A 15,658-nucleotide genomic window follows, 5' to 3' on the forward strand; every position below is an offset into this window, starting at 1 on the left:
AATAAATCATGGAGTAGGAAGATAAAAATCTAATTAAATATAATAGATAATTACTCATTATATATAGATTTACAAATAACTGAAATGAGAAATCCTTGCATCCAACTAATATGCAAATAATAAATGCAACAAACTAATTATGCTAGTAACTATAATCGAGATATTCATGCAAACGCTCCCCTTCTTTACTCCGTCGACTTATGGCGTATGAATTCCTAATACTAAAAGGAAATACTAATAAACATAAGCAAATTAGTCTACGAAGGAAATGAAATCTACTCGAAGTCAAATTATCTACTTATGAAAAATAAATTAACGTATAAATTCAAGAACTATCTCCTAAATAACAGAAACTCCCGTCTACGGGACATGGTAAGATTCTCTTAGTAATGCAAATCTCTTTGTACGAAAAATAAAGATATGGAGGAGTACTTTATATTAAGACTCGTTTACTTTGCAAATTACTATCAAGAAAATAATTGTTAGAAAGTACACAATCGAACAATTCACACCACGTAATTTTGTGGAGGCTTCCCTAGCCATCCAAATCAAGAAGATAAAGCTATAGTGACTACAAAGTAGCATCAATCAAAGTGACAAATAGAGAATAAAAGTATTTATTTACCTGGGAATGGAAGAGGGAGGTGAATATGTCTATGGGTGAGAATATATATAGCCTAAATGATTTCATGAATGTAACCAAAAGAAGCTTCAATAAGAAGCAAATCCAAAACTCTAACCTGTTAATTTCACTAAAATCATATATAAATATAGTAGTAATTGTATACTATCAAATTAAAGAAAAGAAATATTAATTAGAAAGATAAATAGAAGTACCTCATAGCCAAACTTGAGGAAAACACCGAGTGGAGGAAGAAGAAAACGTTTAGAAGAGAAATTTAATCAAATTATCTTTCCTAACTTCCCACTCACTCACGTATATATGAAACATGAAAAACTAATCTCCACTAAGTAGGATTATATATTTATTAGAATTAATTTCTAAATTTTATATTAATTGCATTTACATCTCTCAGCATAAAATATTATTCAAAATCTCCCAAAACTCCCTCCAGTTCGATACCTTGTACTCCGCGCATTGACTAGTTGTACATTCCCTTCCTCGTTTGGCATCGAAAACGGATAGCAAACTTATCCTCCCTCTATAGTTATATACAGTTACAGATACACCTCCACTGCGTGGTCTCTGTGTGTGAGATTCCTCGCGAAGAAATTGAAAAAAAAACCCTAATTACTGAATCGCCGGGACTCAGTGCGATGGATGCCGAGTCGACTCAGCTCCAGCAAGCGCAGCTGATGGCGGTTCTCGGTCCCGACCCGGCGCCCTTCGAGACCTTGATCTCCCATTTGATGTCCTCCGCCAACGAGCAGCGCTCCCAAGCTGAGTCGATCTTCAATTTGCTGAAGCAGAACGATCCTAACTCGCTCGCGCTCAAGCTCGCTCACCTGCTCTCCTCCTCCGCCCACCTCGAGTCGCGCGCCATGGCGACAATCCTCCTTCGGAAGCAGTTGACTCGGGATGAATCCTTCATCTGGCCGCACCTCTCCGAGTCGACTCGCTCCGCGGTGAAGAACATCCTCCTCTCTGCTATCCAGAGCGAGGAATCGAAATCGATTATTAAAAAGCTCTGCGATACCATTTCCGAGCTTGCCTCCTCGCTTATACCTGATAACCAGTGGCCGGAGATTCTGCCCTTCATGTTCCAATGCGTGACTGCTACTTCCCCCAAATTGCAGGAATCCTCGTTCCTGATGTTCTCGCAATTGGCTCAATTCATCGGAGAAACGCTCATTCCGTACATCACTGATTTGCACACGGTGTTCCTGAATGTGCTGAATAACTCCCCCAATCCGGATGTGAAGATTGCTGCTCTGAGCGCTGTTATCAATTTCATCCAGTGCTTATCGAGCTCCAATGATCGAGATAGGTTCCAGGATTTGCTTCCGGCCATGATGAGGACGTTGACTGAGGCTCTGAACTCGGGGCAGGAAGCCACCGCGCAGGAGGCTTTGGAGCTGCTGATAGAATTGGCAGGAACGGAGCCGCGGTTCCTACGCCGGCAGATTGTCGACGTGGTGGGGTCGATGCTGCAGATAGCGGAGGCCGAGAGCTTGGAAGAAGGGACACAGCATTTGGCCATTGAATTCGTGATCACGCTTGCGGAAGCGCGGGAGAGAGCGCCTGGGATGATGCGGAAGATGCCGCAATTCATTAGCAGGCTGTTTGCTATCTTGATGAAGATGCTTATGGATGTGGAGGATGATCCGGCGTGGCACAGTGCAGAGACTAAGGATGAGGATGCAGGCGAGACGAGTAACTACAGTGTTGGGCAGGAGTGTTTGGATAGGCTGGCAATCTCACTTGGTGGGAACACTATTGTTCCTGTGGCATCTGATCAGTTGCAGGCTTATCTATCTGCTCCTGAGTGGCAGAAGCATCATGCCGCTCTCATTGCGCTTGCGCAGATTGCTGAGGGTTGTTCCAAGGTAGAAATATGATGAGCATTTCATATTTGTGGCCAAATTTTGCCGTGTCTTTTGAACTCAGTGGTGTTTGACTTATGTTCACATCTGTACAACACTTGTTACCTGGTAGGATGCTATAGTTAATATAGTATTTGACATAGCAGTTTAGGGTATTAGTTTTTACTTCATGCTTTTTCTTCCATCCCAAATTTTGGTAGGAAAGAAGAGCATGTTTTGACTGTCTTGTTCATTGATGATCATGGTGATAGTTGCTTGTCTTCATTTTTTCATTCGTCAATTAGGAAAAGAGTTGCTGTATTTGTTAGTAACTGATTTCATTAAGGCTGTGATTTTGTTGGCCTAGCTTTGTAACTTTTTTTGTTGACTGATTTCCATTTGTATATTTATGTAGGTAATGATTAAGAATTTGGAGCAAGTCGTGAACATGGTCTTGAATTCTTTTCAACATCCTCATCCTCGTGTGAGATGGGCTGCCATTAATGCAATTGGCCAGCTGTCAACTGATTTGGGTCCAGACTTGCAAGTTCAGTACCATCAACGGGTGCTGCCAGCACTGGCTGCATCTATGGACGATTTCCAAAATCCTCGAGTGCAGGCACATGCAGCCTCAGCTGTTCTCAACTTCAGCGAAAATTGTACTCCAGAAATTTTGACACCTTACTTGGACGGGATAGTTCACAAGTTACTTATATTGCTGCAGGTCCAAACAGTTGACAAATTATATATAATAAACAAGTTACATGAATTTTAGCTATTGGAGTGCATATGTGATTATAATCTAAAGTAGATGTGTGCTTTAAATTGCAGAATTCCAAACAGATGGTGCAGGAGGGTGCCTTAACTGCCTTGGCATCAGTTGCAGATTCATCTCAGGTACGCAAATGAATATTGGTTCTGTGACTTAGTGATAATTGCTCTACTTAGATGCTTATTCACTGGATGTTCTGGCAGGAACTCTTCAAGAAATACTATGATGCAGTTATGCCTTACCTGAAAACTATATTGGTGAATGCAACAGACAAGTCTAACCGCATGCTTCGTGCGAAAGCAATGGAGTGCATCAGCTTGGTAGGGATGGCTGTTGGAAAGGATATATTTAAGGAGGATGCTAAGAAGGTGAAGAACCAGTGACATAGTTCTCACATTTTATTTTTTGCATGATGCTTTACATCTTGTCCTTTTACTTTTGTAATATAACCTATACAATTTATCATGTTGTGCTTCCTTTTAACACCTCTCCCTCTTCCAATTGAAGGTCATGGATGTGCTTTGTTCATTGCAAGGATCACAAATGGAGACAGATGATCCCACTACTAGTTACATGTTACAAGTATGCTATGTTTCCATGAATGCTAAGGAGCTTGAATATCTTTATATTGCTTATTTATATTTGCTGTAACTATTACCTTATTTTCTGCTTTAGGCATGGGCCAGACTTTGCAAGTGCTTGGGGCAGGATTTCTTACCTTACATGAGCATAGTCATGCCTCCTTTGATTCAATCTGCCCAGCTAAAGCCTGACGTGACCATCACATCTGCTGATTCTGACAATGAAATTGATGAATCGGATGATGAAAGGTCTCCTTCATTCATTTTACTTGATATGGATGCTTAGTGACACTTTAAGTGCAATGGGGAACTCCCAAATCCAACCACTTTAATATATTTGATCATATTTGTGTTATTGTTTCTTGCTATTGCCCTGCACTCGTGAATTGACTATCTAAACTTATCCTGCTTAATTTTGTCTTTTTTGCTTAGCTCCAATTTCTAATTCAATTTTTTACTATATTCCAGCATGGAAACCATCACACTCGGTGATAAAAGAATAGGAATTAAAACCAGTGTCCTCGAAGAGAAGGCCACTGCTTGTAATATGCTGTGTTGCTATGCTGATGAGTTAAAAGAAGGTTTCTACCCATGGATTGATCAGGTTGGTGAATGTCATTGTTGTTTACTTTGTATATGATAGTAGGAACTGTTTTAGATTGTCACTCTCTGTCATAATTGGTATAGATTGCGCCAATTTTGGTTCCCCTTTTGAAATTTTATTTCCATGAAGAAGTCAGGAAAGCTGCTGTTTCAGGTATTATAGACTTGCTTAATTTTGTGCTTCTTGCTGTATAACAATGCCATACGTGTTAAAGATAATTTGCTGTTGATTTCTAGCAATGCCGGAGTTATTACGATCTGCAAAATTGGCTGTGGAGAAAGGTATCGCTCAGGGCCGCAATGAGCAATATGTTAAGCAGTTGTCTGACTACATTATTCCTGCCTTAATAGAAGCTCTACATAAGGTGCTGGCTAACCTTCTTTTGTGAAGAAACTTATTTTGGTTGTAATCCTTGATATGTGCACTGTTACATAAACTATTTTTTTTTTTTATCATGCAGGAGCCTGATACAGAGATATGTGCAAATATGCTGGACGCACTGAATGAATGTGTCCAGGTGGGTACTTATAACCAATATGGGCCACCTTAACTAGTTGGGTTCATATTTGATGTTTATTGTTTCTGCCCCTTCATCTTGTATGCTTGCTAATAGCTCTAATAGATGCAAGACAAAGACTAATCCATCTTCTCGGAAATTCTTTGTTTGTTTCACACTGTGAGTGCGAGAGTTAATTGTAGCTAGGTTTTACATCGTCAGTTGATTTTTGTTTATGCTGCAGACTTCTTGTTTTTGTCTTATAGCTGAGGCCTGCGTTCCTCAAAGTGATTAGTTTCCAGAGAGTTGTTCTTCAATATAATTGATATTGACTGCTAGATTTTACATCTCGAACAACTCTAGTTTAGCTGAGGCCTGGGATGTTCAAAATATTTAGTTTTACATCTCAATCATTTAGATTTCATCAGCTGTAGCAGTAGATTTTCCACTTGAGCAACTCAAATATATGTTTATATTGACTGCTAGATTTCTGCTATGGCACATATAGCGATAATCCTCAGTGCAGTTCGGGGCTTTGATTTAGATGAGATATTTAGAAATCTTTTCACTCCTTATCTATGAGAGCTATTTGCTTATTTTATTTTTCCTCATTGATTTGATATGATATAGGCTTCATGCACGAAGGGCTATCCTTATTTTTATAACCATTCACTCTGCCTTCTTTCCTCTCAGATTTCTGGACTGCTTTTAGACGAGGGTCAGGTTAGAAGCATTGTTGAAGAGATAAAACATGTGCTTACTGCTAGCTCAAGTAGAAAAGGAGAGAGATCTGAGAGAGCCAAAGCTGAAGATTTTGATGCAGAGGAAGGAGAATTGCTAAAAGAGGAAAACGAGCAAGAAGAAGAAGTGTTTGACCAAGTTAGTCATCATTTCTGTGCTCCTCATAGCTCTTTTTTTTTTTTTTTTTTTTTTTTTTTTTTTTTTTTAATTATGTGAAAATTTTTAACTGAGATATTACACTTCTGTATGCTTGTTCAGGTCGGAGAAATTTTGGGAACCTTGATTAAAACATTTAAGGCCTCCTTCTTGCCTTTCTTCGAAGAATTGTCATCATATCTGATGCCGATGTGGGTACGTCTCATTTGTGACTTGTGTCACTTGGCCTCCTTTTTTATGGCTATGGCTTACTTATGTTGAAGATGATTCCTAAGGAATTACAGAAGATGATTTAACAGTACCAGAAGTTCATCGATATATATTTTTTGTTTGTGTTTCTTTTTGTCTAAGATTGTATTCCCCCCATTCTTGGCAGGGTAATGATAAGACAGCTGAAGAGAGAAGAATCGCTATTTGCATTTTTGATGATGTGGCTGAACAGTGCCGTGAAGCAGCTCTCAAGTATGCATGGATGCCATAGATTTTGAATTTGGTTGAAGTTTTGTAATTTCTTATGCATTTCTTTTTATGTAAATTAGGTATTACGACACATACCTTCCTTTCCTTTTTGAAGCATGCAATGATGAAAATGCAGATGTTCGCCAGGTTTGCTTACATCTTAATAGTCAGTTCGATTATCACCCGATGTCGATTATGTTATGTGTGCATCTCTGAGTTACCTCAATTTTGTTCTCAGGCTGCTGTTTATGGGCTTGGCGTGTGTGCCGAGTTTGGTGGTTCTGCATTTAAACCACTTGTTGGAGGTAAGATGTGATTGCACACATGCATGCAGAATACACCTTTTCTTCTTGATATCTTATGCTGTATTTTGCTATTACTTTGTACAGAGGCTCTTTCAAGGCTAAATGTTGTTATCAGGCATCCCAATGCTTCACAACCGGAAAATGTGATGGCATATGATAATGCTGTCTCCGCTCTTGGAAAGATATGCCAATTCCATCGTGACAGCATTGATTCAGCTCAGGTATTTTATTCAGTTTGTTATTACTGTAGTTTCATAAAGTTAAAGTGAAATTTTCGTATACACTGTAAAGATTGGTTATAGAGATCTTATCTTGACTATGAAGTGCTTGTGCGTCTGCTCAGTTGATTCAGCTATGTAGAGTGTTATCAGGATATATTTGATTAAGACCTCGCATATAATGGTTGGTTATATCATAGGTAATTCCTGCCTGGCTGAATTGCTTGCCAATTAAAAATGATATTATTGAAGCAAAAGTTGTTCACGACCAGCTTTGCTCAATGGTTGAGAGGTGAGCGCCTTACATTACTCCGCCTCCCAATATTTTTTAATCATATCTTCATTTTAAACATTTGACAATCTTGTCTGCTGCGACAGGTCTGATACAGACGTTTTGGGACCCAACAACCAGTATCTTCCAAAAATTGTTTCCGTATTTGCTGAGGTTAGTTTTGTATCCCCTTTTTCTCGCCTTCTGTGTCATCTAAAACTTTTCTATACACATAACTCAGCTAGTGGACTTCGTTATTTCAGTATTGTGACATCTCCATTGCAGGTTATCTGTGCAGGAAAAGATCTTGCGACAGAGCAAACAGCTAATCGAATGATTAATTTGTTGAGACAGTTACAACAATCACTGCCTCCATCAACCCTTGCCTCGACATGGTCGTCCTTACAGCCTCAACAACAGCTTGCATTGCAGTCGATTCTGCCATCTTAGAGTCATGGCTGAGAAAGGGCAGCAGTCCTCTCCTCCATATTTATCTCATTCGTATATTGTTCGTCAATTCTTTCAGATGAGAGATGTTGCAGCATTCACCTGCAAATGGTTTGTGCATCAACCTGTTTGGTTGTTTGGCTGAGCTTGGATGGCGTATGTAGACTATCTTGTATAAAGCTGTTGTCAATCACCAAAAGGAGAATGAGTTTTGTTGTCTTTCTTCTTTCTGCAGTGAGGTCGGGGATGATGGAGATTCCCCGACCAAAGAGGTCTGTTCTGGTTCGTGAGATATTTTTGTTTGGTTCATTTGTGCAGTTGGGGTTTTGTCAGAAAGGCAAAATCAGTCGCAGTTTTGGTCTCATCATGTTGTTTTTAAACACAGATTTTTTAATACACGGATTCAGATATACATGCGTTCTTTCCTTGGTTATTTTGGTTCAAAATGTGTTTCTGTTGTCTTTTGAGTTTCAAATTTCTGTGTATTTCCTCGTTCTGAGTCGGCATATTCATCTAGAATTGTATATTTTGTTAACTCATGTCTAAATTATAAACCTTAATATTATCAAATCTCAATTTATTTTTCCTCAAACAAAACTGAACTAAGCAGGATTACGCATTAAGAGATGAACTCTACCAGCCTGAGGACTAATGTGGTTGGGCACATTCAACGCAGCTGAAGAGACTGCTCGCACTTCGTGGTTCAAATGCAAGGACCAATTAGCATCACTTGCTACTCCGCGCCTCTTTGAAGATATGAAACATTGTCAACCAGAAGAGAGGTCTGAACAAAGCCTCTCCAAACAGCAGAAATCAAGAAACATGCACTGTTTCTCATAGTCTTCCCCAGACAAGTACCAAGCTCACTTCTTTTAGTATCAATATACAGCATACTTTGAGGATAGTAACAAGCCACTATGAAGCCCCTCGTTGCAGCTACTTAGATAAGGTTTCTGCATATGTAATGGATCACCTATGCCCAAAAGGGGAAAAAGGAGACAGTTTTCTGATTTCGAGCTCATAAATCGACGCAATGACTTCCTGGGATTTTCCTACAGTTTTCTGATTTCGAGCCCCTCTTTCAGGAATTCCTTTTTAGGTCAATAACTTGGAAGTTCTTGTTTGACTCCTAAAAGTACACATTAGCAAACACAAAAGCTTCATGTTCCTATTTTTAAGTACTTGCGTTAACTTATTGATTTGGCCTCTTTTTGGCAATCATTCATTACATAATCATACGTTAGATTTGGTTATGTATGATCAAGAAACAACATTTGCAACATAAAAACGAGGGTATTTGCAATAACAAAATAAGACTGCTAAGTCATTCATTTCGTGTCATGTGAAGTTTCCATGTGAACTAGGAAGCACAAACTATACTACTAGTAAAAAGGAAAACAAGTTGGCAAGTGTCTTGTTCCACTAATTGTGGACAATAAATATCTTTAGCCTTTTGTATTAACGGATTTTCATTTGGATCTTTTGGTATGTTTCGTGTTTCAATATTCAAATACGCACTTCCCACGTATTGAATGATAACATAGTTAAATATACGTGTTGGTGAAACACATTGCTCCTTCCGTTCGCCATAAGAAGTTCCATTTTTTGGTGCACGAGTTTTAAGAAATATTAAGAAAAGTGGACGGGGAAAAAGTTAATGGAATATAAATCCCACTTGTATATATTGCTAGTTTTAAATGAAGTGAGTGAAATGAGTTAGTCGAATGTGAGACCTTATTACCATTTATACTAAAAGTGAACTGAGATTCCTATTCGCAGACGGAGATATTATACAATATGAAAACATGAGAGATAAAGATTACTCCCTCAGTCATCAAAGAGTGAACATTTGGTTCGACACGAATTTTAATATATAATAATTGGAAAAGTAAGAGAGATAGAAAGAAAAAGTTTTTAAAGTATTATTAGTGGAGAATGAGTCTCATCCCATTAGAGAGAAAAGAGTTTCCAAAATTAGAAAGTTCATAATTTTCAGGGACAGACTAAAATATGAAATAGTTCATACTTTTCAGAGACGAGAGAGTATTAGAATGATGCATGTGCTACTGAAAGGGGACGTGTACACATGCATTCTATCTTGGGTGAGTACATGGAGTAGAGGTCAGCAAATAAAGGCACATGTGAGAGCTGAGTCAGCATGAAGAGATGGTGAAGGGTGACGACGTTGGGTTGTTAGTAACGGTGGCACGTGGAGTTAACGGGAAGAAGAGCTATAAAAGGAGAGGAGGGGACCACTGTCTAGACATGTTGATTGTGTGATCATTGTGGCCTATGGATCTGTGATCCTTAGGATTAGTTATCGCCTTTCGCTTTCTGCAAAATTCCTTTTGATTGTTCTTTTCAATTTTCCGTTCTATACCAGAGTTCTTATTATAATACTACCGATTCCCCTATTTCGGCTTTGTGTGTTGATTATTGGTCTTTGTGAGGTGTTTTGGTGGAGTTGCTGTCTGTTGCAGGTCATATCCGAACTAGAACCTATCAAGTGGTATCAGAGCGGTCGATTCTCGGACATGTTGACGCCGGCGCCGAACACACGGTTGTCGGAAGCAGAGAGGAAGATTTTGGATGCGGTGGATAAAAGGGTGGATGAGGCGGTGGAAAAGTTGGCGGAGAGGCAGGGAGCGATGGAGAATCAGCTAGCAGAGGTGATGCGCGCGATTAAGGCGATGTTGCCGCCTGTGCTACCACCACCGAAGGACGAGGAGGGTAGTTCGTCGGGGGTAGTCATCGGGGTTCAGAAGGAGAATGAGCAATTGGAGGATTGGAGCAAGCCGACTCGGTATGAGTTTCCGAAGTTCGAGGGGGTTGGATTTTAAGGTTGGCTGATGCGCGCTGAATTTTTCTTCGAAATTGCAAAGGTACCGGTGAAAGATCGAGTCAAAGTAGCTGCGATTCACTTGGAGGGCAAAGCACTACAATGGCATAGAGGATTTAGCAACCTACAAGGTGAAGCCGCGCTGGTGGACTGGGAGGGGTATGTGACAGCCATGAGATCTAGATTTGGCACGCAAGCATATGCCGATCCATTGGCGGATTTGAGAAACCTTCGGCAAACAGGGTCACTCCAGGATTACATGGACGCCTTTGACGAAACATATCCACGAACAGGGATCCGTGAGGATCAAGCTTTGAGCATGTTTTTATCTGGGCTGATGGACGAGTTACAGATGCCGGTCTGTATGTTTAAGCCCACGCGGCTAGCTGAGGCGTTCTCATTAGCCAAGCTCCAAGAGATAACGCTACGCGCTTTGGGAGGGAAGGCGAAAGGAGGTTCGGGAGGAGGAAACACGAGTGGAACAGGGTACTCCTATGCCAAGTCGCTGACAGTGACTACTACACCTCAAAAATCTGGAGGATACTCAGGAAACACGGCTGGAAAAGACATCAAACCGGCTGGGCCCAGGCCGCGTCTTACACCAGGGGAGATGGATGAAAGGAGGAAGAAGGGCTTTTGCTATTGGTGCCCGAAAAAATTCACACCAGCCCATGTTTGTTCGAGGCACAAGGCCTTTGTGATGCACCTAGTGGATGAAGGAGAGGATGGCGGACCGGGGGAGGATGGTGAGCCGTCGTTCGCAGGGGAGGAAGGAGAGCTAGAGGTTGATGAGCTACAACTATTGCTGCATGCGATGTGGGGAACTCGGGGACCGCAGATTATGCGCATCAAAGGGAGAAGTCAGGGGAAGCCCTTGCGAATTCTGGTGGACATAGGGAGCACGCACAACTTCCTTAGTTCACGAGTGATTCCTCGCCTTCAGTGTGAGGCAGTGGATGTTTCACCTAAGGCCGTGGAGGTGGCTAATGGGCAGATGCTTCAATGCACTCGGAAATGTGAAAATTTTATCTGGGCGATGCAGGGGACAACGTTTGCGACGGAGGTTTATATTATTGGTCTGGAGACCTATGATTTGATCTTGGGAGTTCAATGGTTGTCAACGTTGGGGCATATTGCTTGGGATTTTGGAGAAATGAGCATGGAGTTTGAGGTAGATGGAGTGAAGGTGCGTTTGACCGGAGAAAAGGGAGTAGCAGTAAAGGGGCAGTTGCAATGCCTCCATATGTGGGAGGAGCCTTCGTGGGGTGATGGTGAGACTAATATGAGTGACTTGATGGCTACGGGGGAGACTGAGCCAATGAGCTGCTGGGAACTGAGTCAGGAAGCGGTGTGGCCGGAGTTGGAGGAAGTTTTGAAGGAGTATAGTGATATTTTTGAGGAGCCGCGAGGTCTTCCGCCACATCGTGAGCATGATCACCATATTATTCTCAAACCAGGAGCCGATGAAGCTGTTAATGTGAGGCCTTATAGGTACGCCCACCAACAAAAAGATGCAATTGAAACCATGATCGATGAGATGTTGGCCTCAGGTGTTATTCGCCCTAGTCAAAGCCCTTTTGCGAGCCCTATAGTTCTGGTGAAGAAAAAGGATGCTACATGGCGAATGTGTGTCTATTATAGAGCTCTAAATGCTATTACGATCAAGGACAAATATCCAATCCCAATCATTGAAGAGCTTTTGGATGAGCTGGGCTCGGCAGAGTGGTTCTCCAAAATTGACTTACGATCAGGGTATTGGCAAGTTCGTATGGCTCCGGAGGATGTGTTTAAAACGGCATTTAAATCCCACGCCGGCCACTATGAATTCCTAGTAATGCCATTCGGATTGACAAACGCACCGGCAACGTTTCAGAATTTGATGAGTACGGTATTTCGGGAACTCCTTCGGAAGTTTGTATTGGTATTCTTTGATGACATACTTGTTTATAGTGCTAGTCGAGCAGAGCACGTGAAACATATTAAGCAAGTCTTGAGTATCATGAGGCATCACAACTTATTGGCCAAGCGCTCAAAGTGTGCTTTCGGATGTGAGGAGGTTGAGTATCTTGGGCACGTTATCTCAAAGGCTGGAGTGGCGACAGACAAGGGGAAAATAGAGGCTGTTCTATCTTGGCCTCAGCCGAGATCAGTAAAGCATGTTCGTAGCTTCTTAGGGTTGACGGGGTATTACCGGAGGTTTGTGAAGGATTATGGTGTGTTGGCTCGGCCTCTGATTGAGGTTATCAAGGGGGCAAGTTTCAGGTGGACTCAAGTTGCGCAGGATGCGTCTGAAGGGCTCAAGGTTGCTATGACCTCTGCCCCTGTTCTGGCCTTACCAGACTTCTCGCGAGACTTCGTAGTGGAAACCGATGCATCGGGGGTGGGTATTGGGGCTTTTCTAATGCAAGATCGACATCCCATTGCGTTTATCAGCAAGGTCTTGTCTCCAAAACATCAGGCTTTATCGGTCTATGAGAAGGAGCTGCTGGCGATATTATTGGCAGTTAAGAAGTGGTGTCATTATCTCCAATGCCGGAAGTTTGTGATTTTAACGGACCACCAAAGCTTGAAGTATTTATTGGAGCAGCGTCTCACAACTCCCACTCAACAAGCTTGGATGACCAAGCTCATGCAATTCGATTATGAGATTCGTTATAAAAAAGGGATCGAGAATGCAGCAGGTGATGCTTTGTCCAGGGTGCCTGAGGTCATGGTGTACGCTCTCACTTCCTATGTAATTCCCTTGGAATTGATCACAAAGATTAAGTCCTCCTGGGCAAAGGATCCACACCTCAGTAGGGTTATTGAAGATAAGAAGAGTACCTCTAATTCCCATCCTAAATTTATATGGAGGAAGGATGAGTTGCGCCGCAAGGGTCGATTGGTTGTGGGAAATGACCTTGTTCTACGTGCGCAGATTCTAGCTCTGTTTCATGAAACAGCTATTGGAGGTCATTCAGGAGCTCTAGCAACATACAAGAGACTCTCGGCCCTGCTTTATTGGCCGAAGTTGCTCAAGGAGGTGAGGGAGTTTGTGCGAATGTGTGTGGTGTGTCAGCAATACAAAGCGAGCAATTCACTTCCTGCCGGTCTTCTTCAGCCTCTTCTGGTACCCACAACTATTTTCACTGAGCTTACCATGGATTTTATTGAGGCTTTACCCACTTCTAAGGGCAAAAATACGATCTTGGTGGTGGTGGATCGCATGAGTAAGTATGCCCACTTTATGGCTTTGGCCCGCCCATTCACGGCTAAGGATGTAGCAGAGGTCTTCTTGGATTCTGTCTTTAAATTACATGGAATGCCCATCCGCATTGTTAGTGATCGTGGGGTGATATTTGTTGGAGCTTTCTGGAGGGACTTCTTTGGCTTGCTGGGAATCGAGTTGTTGTATTCTACAGCGTATCACCCGGAAACAGACGGCCAATCGGAGGTGGTGAATCGGTGCTTGCAGTGTTACCTTCGATGTATGGTTGGGGAAAAACCTCACTCGTGGATGCAATGGCTGAGTTTGGCTGAGTACTGGTACAATACCTCGTTCCATTCTTCGATCAAGATGACTCCGTTCGAGGCACTTTATAGATTCGCACCTCCTATGCATGTACCTTATTTACCAGGAGAATCTCGTGTGGAGGCAGTAGATGTTGCCTTACGTGACAGGGAGGAGATGATAGGGGCACTCAAACGTAATCTGGAACGGGCTGCGGCACGCATGAAGAAACAAGCTGATAAACAGAGGCTTGATAAGGAGTACGAGGTGGGGGAATGGGTTTGGTTGAAGTTGCGCACATACCGTCAGAAGTCAGTCAAGGGAGTTCATCACAAATTTGAACCCAAGTACTATGGGCCATATCAAATCATGGATAAAGTGGGAAGGGTGGCCTATAGATTGAAGTTGTCGGCCTCAGCTGCAATCCACAATGTATTTCATGTTTCACTCTTGAAGCCAGCGGCTGCACCGGTGGGGCCGAGTACTGATCTGCCTCCTATGTCTCACATTCGGGATGCGGTTCCAATGGCGATTTTGGATCGCAAGATGGTTAAACGTCGCAATCAGGCTGCCACCCAATGGCTCATTCATTGGGCGGATCACTCTCCGGCCGATGCGTCGTGGGAGTTCGCGAGGAAATTATGGCTCGTTTCCCTTGGTTCCTTGAGGACAAGGAACCTTAAAGGGGGAGTATTGATGCATGTGCTACTGAAAGGGGACGTGTACACATGCATTCTATCTTAGGTGAGTACGTGGAGTAGAGGTCAGCAAATAAAGGCACATGTGAGAGCCGAGTCAGCATGAAGAGATGGTGAAGGGTGACGGCGTTGGGTTGTTAGTAACGGTGGCACGTGGAGTTAACGGGAAGAAGAGCTATAAAAGGAGAGGAGGGGACCACTGTCTAGACATGTTAATTGTGTGATCATTGTGGCCTATGGATCTGTGATCCTTAGGATTAGTTATCGCCTTTCGCTTTCTGCAAAATTCCTTTTGATTGTTCTTTTCAATTTTCCGTTCTGTACCAGAGTTCTTATTATAATACTACCGATTCCCCTATTTCGGCTTTGTGTGTTGATTATTGGTCTTTGTGAGGTGTTTTGGTGGAGTTGCTGTCTGTTGCAGGTCATATCCGAACTAGAACCTATCATAGAATTAGGGTGTCATATTCGATTCTAGCTGGTCGAGTGCAAACTCTATTCTCAATTTAAAAAGCCCTAATTTCCATGTATGTAACGTACCTCTGTCACTTAAAAATAGAAACTATTTCTATTTAGGTTCGTCCCTTAATATAGAAACTATATAAACTTTCTAATTTAAAAAGTGGACCCCACGATCCATTAATACTACTCTACTATTTTTTCTCTCATTCTCTTACTATACTCATTTTTCTATTAATTTACCAATTATTTTTAGTATCTTATTTTATCAAAATTGTCTATTAAAATTCGTGTCATTTGCGTGAGTCATGACCCCTCTAAAAAAAAAGGAAAACTATTTGACAAGTAACATAATAAGCAATTCAAATTCAAATTAAAAGTTGATTATCACTAATAATTGATCAACAAAACCTCATTTGAGCTGTTAAACACATTTTTCAATTTTTTTCTTTTCAATAAAGTTTAGTTTTACTCAAATTTACTCACCCAGAAAAGCCTAGTGTAAATTCGCATTTCAAGAAATCACATTAACGAAGAGAGTGGAATTACACGAAGGAAGAGCACAAAGAAGGGATGTAATGGGTGTGTAGCCACGTCATCTCCATAGCTTTCCCTTTCTACAATAAAAAGACCAAATA

General features: G+C 41.7%; 1 protein-coding gene across 1 annotated transcript; it reads left to right on the plus strand.

Moving 5' to 3' along the window:
• Window positions 1-1,188: 1,188 nt before the first annotated feature.
• On the plus strand, window positions 1,189-7,944 carry LOC125223546 (importin-5-like). Its single transcript, XM_048126746.1, has 19 exons — window positions 1,189-2,508; window positions 2,900-3,208; window positions 3,316-3,381; window positions 3,460-3,624; window positions 3,764-3,838; window positions 3,932-4,086; window positions 4,306-4,441; window positions 4,525-4,594; window positions 4,678-4,805; window positions 4,902-4,958; window positions 5,631-5,816; window positions 5,937-6,029; window positions 6,211-6,296; window positions 6,374-6,440; window positions 6,532-6,598; window positions 6,683-6,819; window positions 7,017-7,108; window positions 7,195-7,261; window positions 7,373-7,944. Exons 1-19 carry the CDS (start codon window positions 1,279-1,281, stop codon window positions 7,535-7,537), a joined length of 3,351 nt encoding a protein of 1,116 aa, XP_047982703.1. The 5' UTR covers window positions 1,189-1,278; the 3' UTR covers window positions 7,538-7,944.
• The last annotated feature ends 7,714 nt before the right edge of the window (window positions 7,945-15,658 follow it).

The sequence above is a fragment of the Salvia hispanica genome, chromosome 1 (assembly GCF_023119035.1).
Source record: "Salvia hispanica cultivar TCC Black 2014 chromosome 1, UniMelb_Shisp_WGS_1.0, whole genome shotgun sequence".
NCBI lineage: Eukaryota > Viridiplantae > Streptophyta > Magnoliopsida > Lamiales > Lamiaceae > Salvia > Salvia hispanica.